The 16,024-nt window shown below is 44.6% G+C and overlaps 1 protein-coding gene across 5 annotated transcripts in view; it reads right to left on the bottom strand.

Moving 5' to 3' along the window:
* Ascc1 (activating signal cointegrator 1 complex subunit 1) overlaps positions 1 to 16,024 on the bottom strand; it is a 106,854-nt gene that overhangs the window by 3,621 nt on the left and 87,209 nt on the right. For all 5 annotated transcript variants that reach the window (XR_002395598.2, XR_002395599.2, XM_004846239.4 and 2 more), the window contains one exon: positions 879 to 1,037. Coding sequence is in view for 3 of the 5 variants with exons in the window: in XM_004846239.4 (XP_004846296.2) it covers positions 921 to 1,037 (117 nt within the window). In the remaining 2 variants the exon portion in view is untranslated. The remainder of the gene's footprint in view (positions 1 to 878; positions 1,038 to 16,024) is intronic.

Below are 16,024 nucleotides of genomic sequence, written 5' to 3'. Positions count from 1 at the left end.
AGGAATTGAAAGCAGGATCTTGTACATCGGTGTTCATACCCACTATTCACAATGGCCAAGAAGCAGAAGCAACCCAAGCACTCGTGGTGGATAAATGGATAAACAAAATGAGGGCTATACATACAATGGAATATTATTCATCTCTAGAAAGGAAGGAAATCCTCTCACATGACATGGGTGAACTTTAGGGACATTAAACTAGCAGTGAAATAAGCTGGTTACACACAGACAAACTGTGTGATTCTACTTAAAGGATACATTAAGAGTGGGCAAAATCTTGGACAGAAAGTAGAATGGCAGTTGCCAGAGCTGAGGGATGGGAGGAGGGGAGCTACTGCTTAACGGGTACAGAGTTTCAAGTTTTGCAAGAGGAAAAGTTATAGAGATGGCTGGTGCTGACGGCTGAACACTATGCATGTGTTTAATAACACTGAACTGTGCATTAACACACACTTGGGACAACCCAAATGTGGTGACTTGGGCTTATAATTCCAGCTACTTGGGAGGCTGAGGCAAGAGGACTGAATGTTCAAAGCCAGCCTGGGCAACTTGGGGAGACCCTGACGGTGTAGCTCAGTGATAGAGCACTTGCCTAGCATATGCAAGGCCCTGGGTTTAACCCCAAGCACTATACACACAAAAAAGGTTAAGACAACACATTTTATGTTCTGTGTATTTTACTATGACAAAAAAATTGAAGGAAAAACCCAGAACAAGCCCAGGGTGAAAGGCACAGGCTCTCCTAGTGCCCACACGCTCTTGGTCTGGTGACTGTGGACGGTCATCAGAGGTGATGGTGAGTTCACAGGGAACCACCCAGGAAAGTCATCAGCCCAATTCCCACATCAGCCCCACCCCAGGACACTCTTCTTCAGTACCTGGTGAGGGTGTTCAGCATCCAGGGCTCCTCAAGGTCCACCTCAGGAGAAGTCAATCTGCCCGCAGGATGCATAGTTCCCAAAGCTGTCCACGGTGAACCTCTGAGAGATGTGAATGGAATTGAGCTTCAAAGAACCAAAGTGGAAGTTCTCAAACAACTGGAAAGAAGAATGGGAGGCCCAGAATGAATGATGCAGAGAATTAGAGATGAAAATATTAAACGTCAGGTTTGTGTAAAACCCCAAACCACCACAACCCCACCAAGCCTCTCCTGTTCTTCCTTTTGGAATTTACGGTGAATAAGCATCCTGAAGAGGAGTGATGGGGGCGGGGTGAGAAAAGAACAGCCAGTTCCTCCCTCTGATTAATTTTAAAGTCTCCCCTGACAAGATGCACTAGAGAAAGAGGCCTGGAAAGTCACAGCCAAAACCTGTCTATGAGCAGCTATGGCCAAGGACGTGTGACAAGCATCCTGGGACCAGGCGTGGACTCTCCTTTCTGACTTAGGCCACCAGAGTCCTGCTTTGTTACAGCTGGATGGAACACACACCTCTGCTTTGTTGGCAGCACCTGCTAGGAGCACTGACCAACACAAAGAGAAGTCAGGGCTCCTGGCCCACAAATGAGGGGTGGGTCCAGGCCTCCAATGAGGGACACAGACCTCCAGAGGGACACTTCCACTAAATGACAGAACAAGTCTGAGTGATGTTATAAAAAACCTTTCATCAGAGTGGATTCAAATCCTCTTTATGACAATCTTCCACTTTCTAAGAGCTTTCAAACGTTCCATGCTCCAGGAGGGAGCTGACCTTGTGATCAGCCATATGGCAGAATCCAAAACATCAGAGTACATCCCAGAAAAATGAAGGCATGCTGTTTGGCTAAGAGGAAAGGACTTACTTCTGTCAAAAACTGCTCTTTCTTAAAATGTCAGTGGGGCTCCAGGACAGCCCCCATGCCCTGCACTGCAAGAACGAGGGCCTTGGGAGTGCTAAAAACAAGCTCTTTCATGAGCTACACACTCATCCCCAAGTAAGCCTCTCAATTCGTGTACCCAGCACTGCCTGAGTGGAACTTAAGGGTGGGACCTTTGCACAGTGGTGGTGACTATCTCTTTATTCATTTTTATTCCACCTTCCACACCCAGGAACTTCAGCCACTGCTGCTTTCCTCTTCCTACAATTAATGGCCTAGAAAAATGCCTGAGGTTCATTAAAGGCTAACTTTACAAGGCTCAGCAAATATCGATTCTTCGACATGACATCAACCTGACCCCAAAGATCTATTTGGAGCTTGTGTGCTGCACTGTCTTGTCTTTCAGAAAGCGGACCAGCTCTTGCCTGCATTGATTCACACAATTAACTTCTCCTCCTGGCTCTGGCAGCCAGTTCGAATCATATCCCCTGTGCTGTACAGAAATCCAGCCTGAAACAGTTATCTCCTCTCCCTTTGCTGAACATTCATTTAAGGTGAAAGCCACATCAATGAGACTGACAGATTTATAGCTTTGCAAACTGATGCCTTCTCAGTATAGCAAAGACATAACAAAGAAGCAATAACAGACAAGAGAAAACAAAACTAAGAGGGAACTCACAATACTCTCCATGAGTACTTTTTAAGGACTGGCAGCCTATGAGTGCTCTACCACCTTCTCTGTTTTCTGTTTCCAAGTAACAAAGTCATCACAGCCATGCTCTGGAAGGGACCTATGATTTCACTTTGCCTTCTGCAGTGACCTCTGAAAGGCAGGCTCTGCCACAGAGTCCCCTGCTTCTGGTTGATAATAAAGTTAGCTGGTCATGATTTCAATGTAGTATTCACAAACATTAAGAGAAGGAACATTGGGCTGGGGATTTAGCTCAGTGGTGCTGCGCCTGCCTTGCAAGCACAAGGTCATGAGTTTGATCCCCAGTACCACAAAAAAAAAAGAAAGAAAAGGCCGGGGATCTAGCTCAGTGGTTCCACCACCTGCCTTGCAAGCAGAAGGACCGAACTTCGAGCCCCAGTACCAAAAAAAAGAGAAAGAAACAAAGAAATCAATCAATCAATCGATCAATCCAAGAGAAAGAACATAAACTCTCCCACTCTGCTAAAGCAGTGCAGGGTTGGGAAAGGAGTGATGAGGTCAATGTGACTTACACAGCCCATGGGAGCTGCCTGGCCAGGGCCGATGAGGCCATTCATTGCACCAACCAGGAAGAGGGAAAGATCTTAGAGGGCTGAGATCCAAAAGACGAACAAAGTGTGAGCCCTGTAAACAGTAAAATGCTACTGAAAATGGAGAACTTCTGGTGATGTTTTTAAGATCTCTCTGCTCTCCTTGAACCTGTACATATTTTATCTACCTAAGTAGCCATCATCTTTCATATCTTTTGATAACATCAGAGCAAACGTGTTTCTCATCCAGAAGTTCCTAGTGTAGTGCCAATCTTCATATCAACCTTTCCTGTCTGTTCCTGTTCTTTCTCAATGTTTGTGATGATTTCATAACATATGATTTAGAAACAATTTTTCAGTTATTTTATTGCTTAGTCATTGTTATATTTTTAAGTCTTTCTTTTAGGTCTATCAATTATTTCTAGTGACTCATTCAAATATAAGCTCTATGGAGCGAAGAGCTGAATCCAAGTATATACTGTGAGAGCATCTAATAGTAGCTGCATATGATAATAAATATGTATTGGACAAAATGAAAACTAAAACTAATACTGTAGATGTCTGTGTATATCTATCTATCTGAAAAAACAATGACATGTGCTTGTACATATAAGTTACCATCAAAGAATCCCTGAACAGGACTTACTAAAGCTATATTACCTCTAGTCTGGGTGCAAGGGACATATCTCTGTTTTGACTAGTTCTCAAGAAATTATCTGTGCTGAGGGCTGGGGATTTAGCTCAGTGGTTCCAGTGCCTGCCTCACAAGGGCAAGGTCTGAGTTCGATCCCCAGTACCCCCCAAAAAAGAAATTATTTGTGCCGGGAGTGGAGGCATATGCCTGCAATACCAGCACTTAGGAAGCCGAGGCAGAAGAATCACTGCAAGTTTGATTGAAGCCAGCCTGGGTTACATAGTGAGTTCAAGGACAGTCTAACCTACATAGTGAGACCCTGTCTCGAAACAAAACAAAACACAACAAACACTAAAAACAAGAAATTATTTGTATAGCTGTTCATGGTGGCGCATGTTTGTAATCTCACTGGTTGGGAGGCTGAGGCAGGAAGGTTTAGAGTTTGAAGCCAGCCTGAGCTACATAGCACAATCCTGTCTCAAAACCAAAAAAAGAACTGTAGTCTGTAATGAAAATTTCATGTACTCCTTAAAATTCCTACTCGCTCCTTGTTTATCAGGTTAGATACCCTCTTGGCTCCAGCCCTGAGGTAAGTGGCGCCGAGCACATGCTATCCTGCAGTTTTATGGCTCTGTGCAAACCAGAAGAAAGAAATGCTGCAGACAGGGCGTGCCTGCCTGCAAACAGTACTGAGTGCTGTGCTCTGTGATCTGTACCCTTCTCCAAATGCACTTTCTACTTAAATGAAAGAAGACAGGCAGCAAAGGCTAAGTGTGGGATGAGAAGATGAGAGGTCCAGGCACTTGATAAATGCTGCAGGAGGTGAGGAATCACTGGGCGCTGAGGGCCAGCTCCCTGGAGGAGACCAGAATGGAGCAGGTCCTCCAGGCAAGTACAGGATGGGGCTAGGCTGGGGTTTGGCAGTTCAGCTGTTTGGAGGGGTCCTGAAAAGAGGCGGTGAAAAAGACCTACAAAGGGAGAGGCAGATGGAGGGGACCCTGCAGGTCAGGCTCTGACGGTGGGTGCTTTAGGGAGATGGCTGGCCTGGTACTGGCTAGAGAAGAGATCGTGAGAAAGGTGAGGCCACCCTGGCAGTGTCCCTTACTGACAGCAGTGGTGTGAAGGATGGAACAGATGTGAGACACCTGGAATGAGACAGAAGATTGGGGACTTTTCAGAGCAGGAGAAGGAGACAGTAAATCAGGGCACCAGGGCACAGGAGGGCACCCTGACAGTAACAGAGCACTTCTGAGAGAGGGCGACTTTACAGGGAAATGCAGGCAGGTCTGTTTTGACACTGTGGCCAGATCTCTCACTGTATGCGTGCCACACCCTCTCCAATCTCTGGCCCTCCTGACAGGCTAGGAATAGCCATTAAAGACATGAATCCTGTAGCACTGTGAGATGGAAATATAATTACAGTAAAGAGCTTTACAACTGTCCATCTTTTTAGTGAGTTCTTTATATATTAGGGAAATGAAGCCTTTGTCTCTGTTACAAATTCCAAATGTATTTCCCCCAGTTCATCATTTCTCTTTTGCCTGTGTTTATGATGGTGTTCACTATGGCAACTTAAATTTAAATTCTTAGGAACTTAAATTTACCTAATGGGAGATTTTTAAAAACGAAGTGACCTAATGCCTACTGACCTAATGTGGTTCTCCATTAAAAGATCAAGGTGAACGATCAACATGTGCCAGTACAGACAACAGCACTGAGGGCCGGGGATTTAGCTCAGTGGTTCCTGTGCCTGCCTCGCAAGCGCAAGGTCCCGAGTTCGATCCCTGGTACCAAAAAAAAAAGAAACAAAAAACAACAACAAAAAAGACAACAGCACTGAGAAAATAAACTTGGACTGGAGCCTCAGGAGCCAGTGAGCCGGCGGCCTGGGGGCAGAAGTGAATTGCCCAAGGCACACAGCAAGCAGAGACGGATGTGTTTCAGGACGGGCCACCCCAACACCGGACAGTGGCACTAAAGGGCAGCAGAAGCAGAAAGGTCTCTCGTCTCCCACTGCCCTTCTCCCCTGGAGCCAGCACTGAGACCCCCGTTGGCATCCTGATCTGGCAAGACATAGGGTGCAGTCTGAACCAACAGGCCTTGTGAATACTGGGACTCTGAAGTCTGTACCCCAAAGGACTGCTTGGGAACGCTGAGCACTGCCGCTGAAGGACAGCAGAAGGAGCCTTAGGAGCTGAGAATCAAGGCCTCTCAACACAGGGAGGGGCGCTCTGAAGCTCCCCCATCCGACTGAGGGAACCTCTTGCAAAAGAAGCTGTCTTCAACCCCTCCCTAGAACCTCACACACTCCCAGAGAGAAGAGGCTGAGTCCTCACCACGCCCAGCGGACTTTTCGCCTATCTGGGCTTAAGGCTAGCACTGGTTGCCCAAGAGGCTTTAGTCTGCCTGTTTCTGGCGTAAGTCACCCAGCCGATCCACAGAGTCCAGAGCAGCTCTGCCAGGCCACTGTCCTCCTCAAGCTCATTCACTTTCCAGAGATTCATTTACAAACCATCACCCAAAGCGTAAGGCTGCACCCCCCTCCCCTGTGGGGAGGGCATTTAAAATTCAACCACAAGGCCCTTGAGCTTCTCATAGTGTACAGCTTCCACACACAGAAGCATGTTTATAAATTTGTGGGCTTTTTCTCCTGCTCATCTGTCCATTGCCAGTTCATCTCAGCAGACTTAAGAGACTCAAACCTTCATAGTAAGAGACAGAAATCCCCTCAGCCCTTCCGCCAGTTCCCCTTTTATTATCCTTTTGTACTCCAACTAGATTTTTCCCCCTCTTCACCAGACTGCAGTACAAAAATCCAGTTTACTTGCTTCTTGGGTGCTTCATTTTTGAAGGCTCCTATGCCATGCAAAATTTTAACAAACTGGTATCTTTTCTCTTACTAATCTGCCTTTTGTTACAGGGGCCTCAGCCCTGAACCTAGCTGTAGAAGAGAAACCTTTCCTTTCCTGCAAAATAAAGCAGGAAACAGATTTACCCCAGGCCATCACACTGCAACCCCTGCACTCTGCCACCCCTGGCAGTGGGCAGTGTCCCCGAAGGGTCCCACAAAGCCACACTACGGAGGATGCAGCTCCCAGAGCCAGACATTCTTTGCTTCCACGGCCACCTCTTTTCCTGGACCTGGTCTTAGAGTTGGATGGCTCTAGTTCAGCTAGAAGAATTTTAATTGAATTCTGGATGAAAATGAGCACAAACCAACGAAGTAGCTCCAATTAATTAGCTACCTGAATGGAGAAAGACGAAAAAGCTTAAATTACAAGTGGGAAACAACAAAAAAAGAGCTTGGCATGGTGGTGCATACCTGTAATCCCAGCTCTGGGGAGACCGAGGCAGGAGGGTTGCCATGAATTGGAGGCCAGCCTGGGCTACATAGTGAGTTCAAAGCCAGCCTACACTACATTAGTGAGACCCTGTCTCAAACAAACAAACAAACCCCAAATAAATTAAATTAAATAAGAAACATGGTTGTTTTTTCAAAACTAAGTAGTTCATGAAGAGCAGTGTTCTAGTGTTTAGACAATAACAGATCTAACAGGAAAAAAATTTTATAAAGAATCTAGTCAAGGTATTTAAATCATGTTGAGTGTTTCTCCTCTCTGTTGTTTTATAACAATCCCCTTGGGGATTCTGAAACCTAAACCACTTTCTTTTAAAAACATTTTTCCCTGACACACAGAGCTCTGCTGTTAGAAAAGGCAGTATTTTATTTTTTTAAAACCTACTTAAAGAAACATAACAATGAACAGCTACGCAAAAGGACAAATATTTGAGAAGGAAATAAAAACTGAATTCCGACTGCCAAACTTTGTGATATTACTAGTTAACAGTACTGACTTGGGTGAGTTAAGAAGGAAATGTAACAAATACCTAAGACAGGATGATATTTGAAAACAGTAAAACACACAGCTGCTGTCCTTTATTAGGATACTTACAACATCCTTAGAAAATTATCACTTTTCCTGTCAAGTAAAGACAGAATTGAGGATCCCTGGGATGAAGGGTTCTTGGTCAGAACCACAGAACTACAAAATGAAACCCAACCATCCTGCTGGCCCGGCCCAGTGTGCTGTGGAGCCTGCTGTCTTAAGAATGTGTATGTTTCCTAGAGAGAACACGGAGGGACACTGAAAGAAAACAACTGGCGAGATTTAAGGGCTACTGTGGTTGTTCTTCCTTGCATTCATTCTGACCGTCTGCTCCCGCCTCCTGCACCTGGCAACACAAGCATCAAAGACCAGAAATAACTCCAAATGTGAAGAAGCTGCTGGAAGGAACCTGGAAATCTCAGACAGAGGTGCAGAGGAAGAGGGAGAGCAGCCTTCTCTCGGTGGCCTTGAGCTATAAGGGAAAGAAAGGCCCGTCCCCAAGTGCACCTCGGCAAATCTGTCGAGGATTCCTGCCCATCTGCTTCCTCTGCAAGGCTCGTTCTAATTCAGCCTCAGACAAGGTAGTGGTCACTCTCCCCAAAGGACCCTCTTTTAAGGAAACCTGTTTCTCCTGCTGGGTGGTCTCAGTGCACTACCTGTAGTCTCAGTACAACTTTATTAAAAGGAAATTACGATTTAAAGACTAAAATAAGTATTTAAAATATATGAAGGGGTTGGGGGTGTAGCTCAGAAAGAGGGTGCTTCAAGTATGTGTGAGGCCCTGGTCTATTTTCAGCACTGCAGAAAATTTTAAAAATACATAAACAATATGTCCTATGCAACTTACTAGTCATTGTGTGTGTGTGGGGGGGGGGGGTTACCAGGGATTGAACTCAGGACCTTGAGCTTGCAAGGCAGGTGGTAGGATAGCACCACTAAGCTAAATCCCTGACCCTTATTAGTCATTCTTGAGGTACCTTAGTTCAACCAATCCTCATAATGTATTTGGTGCAAATGAAAACGGGTACAAATGGTTCAATTAGTGTAAGTACTCAGAGGATATGTTAGGTGCCAGGCCTCAAAGAAGATGCTTTCTATTGTTTTCACAAAGCAATTAGACATTTGGAGCCCAAAGTAAGGCAAACAGAAATAGTAAAGACATGGTACTTTGAAATTTTCCATATTTTTCTTTCATAATCTGTCTTACCAACTTCCACTTTGCACAATTACCCCATTTACAGATAAAAGTAACAACAATAACACTCTTACACTTATTGTAATGCTGTAGCTCCTACCTCCTTGCCGGGGAGGTTATGGGGATGAATGAAGACAGTGACAGGTACTTTGAGCTCCTTGGGAAGGCACTCCCAGTACAAAGCCTTGGTGTGGTTAGAGAACATTTTTCAGGGCCGGGGATTTAGCTCAGTGGTTTCGCCGCCTGCTAGGCAAGCGCAAGGAGCCGAGTTCGATCCCTGGTACCAAAAAAAAAAATAGAGAACACTTTCCATCTAAGGATCTAAAAGTGTCTTACAAAGCCCAGCTCACTGAAATGGAAAAAATGGAAATAAAGTCTTTGTAAATAGAGAAGGGTGGAGGGCGTGAAGGGAGGGCTAGGAATGGGGAAAAAATAAGGACCAAGATGCATTATGTAAAGGTACAATTCCCAATGAGAAATGTAATTGTGTTGTATACCTACAATGTACCAATAAAAGAATTTAATTCAAAAAAAAAAAAAAAGCCCAGCTCATTAACCCTTCAAAATTCTGCCATGATGTAAACCAGACCTGAGCATTATCATTCCCATCTGAAAGACAAGAAATGGACAGGGCCTGGCATGGTGGTATATGCCTGCAGTTCCAGCACTCAGGAGGCTGAGGCAAGAAGATCATAAGTTTGAGGGCAGCCTGGGGTACATATGAAGATGTTGTCTCAAAAAACAAAGCTGGGCATTGTGGTGCACACCTATAATCCCAGCACTTGGGAGGCTAAGGTAGGAGGATCATCACAAGTTCCATACCAGCCTAGGCTACATAGTGAGTTCAAGGACAGCTTGACTACATAGTGAGACCTGTCTCAAAAAATCAAAACAAAACAAACAAAACCAACAACACAACAACAACAACAACAACACAAAAGTGAGACAGTCTATGACCACAAATGTGAGATAAATTTAAAGAATTCCTGGGGCCAGGCCTACTATATGGGCCAGGAGAAAGCCATGGGCAAACAGGTGCAAAGGTGCCGCTCAAGTGGAATAACAAATATGCACGAAAGAATGCCAAGTGGACCAGGTCCACCCTCAGGCTATGTGTACTCAGTGGCCAAGAGAGAGAAACACATATGATGGGAAGGGTATAACCAGAGGTCTTGGAAGATCTAAAATGAAAAACAGGGCTGGGGATTTAGCTCAGTGGTTCTGCCACCTGCCTCGAAAGCACAAGGTCCCAACTTCGATCCCCAGTACCAAAAGAAAAGAAAAAGAAAAACAACAAAACAAATAATGGTGAATTTCAGAAGCATTCTTCATGAAAAAGGCCCCTAGATGTACGATTAATAAGAGTTTAGGTAGTAAACAAAAAGATATGAACACCAGACTAAAAATACAGTAAAACCTGAAAAGCATACAGGCTATTCATATGTTGTGTTACTGATTTCACCCAGAGTTAGGATCACAAATATATTTTCTTTTTTTCCACAAATATGTTTAATTTCAAAGTTCAGTTTGTTAAAATTCCCCAAGTCGAAAACATGATTTTCAGGTTCTGCTAAGGAAATGGATTCTCAAGCCTCTTGTATCTTGCATTTTCTTTTGGTCACAAGTAAGGTACTTCAGATAACAGCATGGGTAGGGGGGGCATGAAGAGACAAGACAGAGATGGACAGCCTACATATCCAGAGATAGAAAACTCCTCCCTATCTAAAAATATCCCTGTATGCCGCACACCCGTATGGGTTCTTTCCAAATATCATCACAAAAGAACATAATTGAGCCAATTTACCCTGAGATAAACCATTCTCTTACACATATCCCTTCACCTGGAAACAAAAAATAGAAATTTCTTTGAGCTGAGGATGTAGCTCAGTAACAAAGCACTTCCTAGCATATGAGATGCCCTGGGCTTCATCAGTAGCACCACCTAATTTTTAAAAAGGAAAAAAAATTTCTTTTCTACTTATAAGACAAAACCTAGACTTTAATGATTTCTATCAATGATTACAGAGACACTCTTCCCCAATTTCTCCATCTCTGAACAGGGACAATAGATACAAGGATGTTCTACACTTATAGTAAGGTAAATTATAAAATAGAATTTTGAACTCTATATTAGTCAGCTTTCTGTTGCTGTGAAAACAGAAATAATCAACTTAAATGAAAAAAAGTATTATTTTGGCTCATGGTTTCAGTCATGGTCATTTGGCCCCATTGCTCTGGGGCCAAGGCAGCACAGTACCCTATGACTAGAGAACAGGGTGTGGACAACTGCTTCCCTCATGGCACTCAGAAAGCATGAAAAAGAAAGGGCACAGGGCCAAAATGCCCTCTAGGACAGATCCTCCTGACCTACTTCCTCCAGTTGGGACCCACCTTCTAAAGGTGTCTACCACCTCCCAGTAGCACCACAGACCTGGGACCAAGCTTTAATACATGGGTCTTGGGGGACACTACAGATCCAGGCTACAGGAAGCACTAATTGTATCATTCCTTGCTGCCTATAACCCCCAGTGCATCATTCCATAAACCAAAAAGCAGAGTTTCCTTAGAAGAAAAAAAGGAGAAAGTGTATTAGGCACTCTGATGCCTTATAGCCTCTGCAGTCACCATCCGGTCACATAGGGCTATAATATTTTTAAAGATCAAAATAGGAACATCTATTTCAGAATAAAAGGTAATGTGGTTGGCAGGTAGATTCCATCCTATCTCCAAATATAGCCTAATTCTGCCCACGATGCCACTTTTAATCTGAAACCTCAGCCTGCAGTGATCAGTGGTGTGAGAGTCAATAATAATAGCTAATAATAGCCAATAAAAAGAGGACATAATGTACTTGTAGAAGGACTGGAACACTTTGGCTCCCAGAAGCAAGGCCAAGGCCAGTCTGTATCACCATCAGTCTCCTCCATAAGGAAAGCAGAAAAAGGCTGTATGTGTACTGGTGGAACAGCTGCACTTTATCAACCCTTTGGCGTGCCACTCCTGCTTTGTGAAACTATACCAAAGCACTTGTGTGTCCTGGGCTCCCATCTCCACCGACAGGGATGGATTCCTTACACAGAAAGGGAATGGGAACTTCCCTCAGCCATCCGGCTCTCCCACATCCTCCGCAGGCTGTCTGGACTGCATGACCATGAGAAATGTTAATGCTTGACTTAGGGAGGTGACCAACAGCCAGGAAATGAAGCCATCAAAACCTCTTTCAAATAATCAGCCAGAGCTGCACTTTTGGATATCTGGCTTGAGCCTCGTGCTGATGTAAGGATTACTAAGTATAAGACTGCTGGTAGAGGCCAAATAACCTATTAGAGAATGAATTAAAACTGCCATATACAAACAGGATGCCAGGCAGTTCTGCTGAGCACCTCAATATTCAGAATGCCAAGGGACTTTCCCTCTCTGCAGAGCCTTTTGGTTTTGAAAAGTAGCAAGAAAAAATGTGTGGTGGGGGTGGGCACCTGCTGCGGTGAAGAACCTGTGCCTGACCTCAGCATGCACCGCTCACACCGCAATCACAATCACAGCAGCATAGAGTACAGGCACCAGGGTGGGCCACTGGGTTCAAACTGCTGCAAAATTTCTTCCCCAGAAAGCCCTGCCTGAGGGCATGGCTATTATTGCTTTGTCAGGATCAAACTGGCCCAAGGCTGCTGGCTAGCAGAGGCGCCTCAGCTCCTAGGCCTGTGACCACCAAGTCTGTGGGCAGGTGTTCTTTTGGCTCTTTTGGCGCTGACCCAGGTGATGTTTTTGCAGATAAAATCTCCCTCAGATAAACAACAACTGATGCTCATTAAAACCATCACCACTCTTGTTTTCTACTTCCTGTTTAGTCACCTTCCCTCAGATTTTACTCATAACAGCCCACCAACAATGGAGCAGAAGGTGTCTAATCTCAGTACACAGGGGAGGAGTAAGATTTTGTGGCCTGGGGCTTTAGGGCAGGCATCCAGGTGCTGAGGGCTGGGGCAAGGGAAAAAATTCAGGGGGGGGGGGAAGAAAAGGGGGCCGGGGATTTAGCTCAGTGGTTCTGGCACCTGCCTCGCAAGCGCAAGGTCCCGAGTTCGATCTCCGGTATCAAAAAAAGAGTGACGGAGAAAAAGTCATCAGGCCCCAAGAATATCCACTCAGGGATGGCATGCAGAAGTTAGACAGCAAATCAGATGTCCGTAGGCAACATCAGGTGTGGGAAAGAGTACACACACATCTAAATAATAGCTGTCCAAACAATGGCTGGCCTAGGAAAGGCTCCTTGCAAGACCGCAGCCAGACTGCCACACGGGATCAGCCAAGTTATTTTCAATAAAGTCAGCTTACTAGACAGTCATGAAATAACTGCGTCCTCTGTCAGAACCATAGGAAACACACCTTTAGTAGCATCACCATTGCTGTATAGCAATGTGACACATACTTATGTTTCTTTAATGGAAGAAAGACAACAAAGCTCAGATGGCCTCCTTCCCCTGTGCAAAGGTGTGGCAGGGATCAAATAAGAAGCAGCGGCTCTGAAGAGACAGGGTTACTGGTTACCATACCCACACATGCCACTGGAGGTGAAGGCCACTACAACCTGAGGAACTGGCATCAATGCTTTAAGCTACAACTGAGAGTAAATCCTGACTTGGAATTCTGGTTGACCTGTTATCCTATTTTCTCGATTTAATTTGTGATATAATGCTCACATTTGAGCATTATTTATAAAATTGTTTCATTGCCAATATTTGGGAAAGAAGGCATCATTCTCTTTCTTTTTTTCTCCTTTTTTTGGTGGTAGTGGGAATAGGAACCAGGGGGCACTCTACCACTGAGCTGCATCCCCAGTCCTTTTTGAGACAGGAGGTCACTAAATTGCCCAGGCTGGTCTAGAACTCACAATTCTCCTACCTCAGCCTCCCTCAGTGCTGGGATTACAGGTGTGTGCCACTGCACCTGGCTAGAGGGCATCATTATTAGGAAGGCATTTGCTGGGACGTGGAGGCTGAGGCAAGAGGATCACTGTTACATAGTGAGTTCAAGGCCAGCCTGAACTGCACAGCAAGACACTGTCTCAAAAGAAACCAAAACAAACAAAAAACCAGAACAGAGTCAGGTGTGGTACCCTCACCTGTAATCCTCACACTTAGGAAGCTGAGGCAGGAGGATCACTGCAAGTTCAAGGCTAGCCTGGGCTACATGCTGAGTTCAAGGCTAGCCTGAACCATAAATTGAGACCCTGTCTCAAAAAACACAACAGCAACAACAAAAGGCATCACGGCTGGGTACAGTCACTCATGTATATAATCCCAGCTAGTTGGGAGGTTGAGGCAGGAGGACTGTAAATTCAAGATCAACCAGGGCAATTTAGTGAGAACTTGTATCAAAAAAAAAAAAAAAAAAAAAAAAGGTCGGGGGCTGAGGATGCAGCTCAGTAGTAAAGTGCTTGCCTAGCATGTGTAAGGCCCTGGGGTCAATCCCTGGTAGTACAAAATAAATGGATTAAAATAAATAAATAAAAAGGGGTGGGAAGGTACCCCAGTGGTAAAGTGCTTATGAGGTGAAGCCCTGGGTTAAATCCTCAGCATAGCAGAAAAAGGTGAAGGAAGAAGACAAGGAGGAGTAGGAGGAAGAAGAAGAGGAAACAATCACAGCTTTTTGGCTTCATGGATTTCACCCATTTTTCTTTTTTCACCGATGTCCTCTAACATTTGGAATAACATTTAGACAATACTGGCATAAAGCCACACAATCTACATGCTTTCAGTCTGGTCTCTAAACAGCAGGCTGCTTCAAAGAGGACAGTACAAGGCGGGGGGGGGGGGGGGACAGACGGGGGACACGGGACAGTACCTTGTCAGCATCTCTTGGTCCAGATTTACATTCTGCCACAATTTTTTCACACTGCAGCTAAAAACACAGCATGGAGTCTACACGTACAATGAGATATTATTCAGCCTTAACAAGGAATGAAACTGATATATGGTACAACATGGATGAAACCTGAAAACATTATGCTAAGTGAAATATGCCAGACACCAAAGGTCAAATGCAGGATTCTACTTATATGAGGTACCTAAAACAGATTCATAGACACAGAAAGTAGCAAGTATAATGGTGGTTACCAGGGGCTGGGAGAATGAGGGGGAACGGGGAGTTCTTTAATGGGCACGAAGTTTCAATTTAGGATGATAAAAAAATCCTGGGAATGAATGGTAGAGATAGCTGCATAACAATGGGAATGTACCACTGAATTGTATGCTTAAAAATGGTTAAAACGGCAAATCTTAACCATAATCCATAATGCAGCTCATTCATCAACTACACCCAAAATAATATAAGCAGACTCCTAGAAATGAACAAAGGTGAGTATTTCCTGCAACAAGCACAGGTCCCCACAGCTGGGAGAGGTGGCGTGTGCTTGTGGTCCCAGCTACTTGGGAGCTGAGGTGGGAGGATGAGGATTTCAGCCTAGGAGGTTGAGACTGGCCTGGCACACAGTAAAACCCCCTCACCTCAAAACAAAAACAAGCAAAACCAAAACACCCAGCTATTCTCTTCAAAGAGTTCAGAGGAACCAGAGGTGATGGGATATTTATTCCCCTTTCCTCAAGTGCATCAAGCACCTGGCATAGTTTTATATTTTGTACCTATTCAATAAACATTACCAAACATGAATATTTCATTCTAATAAGAACCAGAAATGATTTTAAAAGTAATGTTACTCTCAGTGCCTTTGCAAGCTGCACCCCATTTCTTGTTATCAAGTGGGCTCTGCCTCCGAGGCACCCCCTCAGCCAAGACCAATGTGGATGGGTCCCAACACCGCTGCAAGGAGGGAGGAGCAGTGAACCTGAGTTCAGAAGACAGCAGAGAGAGAAAAATCCTCCTGTTAGAAAGAGACAGCAATAGAATAGTGAGGGTGCATCTTTCCAGAATGGATGTTGGCTTCTGTCAAAAATCAGCCAATTGCTCACTTTCAGTGTAACAGTGACTTCACCTCACTGACAGCTGTGTCTTTGGGGACCCTCATTAGTGTCTGAAGACTTCACTTGCCAGGCAAAGTAACACATAAAATAAATTCGGAGGAAAAGTTTTGGTGAAACACTGCTAAGATTTGAATCTTCCTCCCACAACCTACCCCCAAGTAGCCTAAAATAAAAAGCTAAGAGACCAAACTGGAGAATTTCACACTACACTTTACGTATCTGATGCTCTAAGAAGTTACTCAGTCACTCATCAGAAATTTGTCAGACCCTTAAAAATATGGTATATGGGCCGGGG

Source organism: Heterocephalus glaber, unplaced genomic scaffold (assembly GCF_053883595.1).
Source record: "Heterocephalus glaber isolate CG9 unplaced genomic scaffold, H.glaber_assembly_v1.0 deba00001497, whole genome shotgun sequence".
Taxonomy (NCBI): Eukaryota; Metazoa; Chordata; class Mammalia; order Rodentia; family Bathyergidae; genus Heterocephalus; species Heterocephalus glaber.
This window is presented reverse-complemented; position numbering and strand designations above follow the sequence as displayed.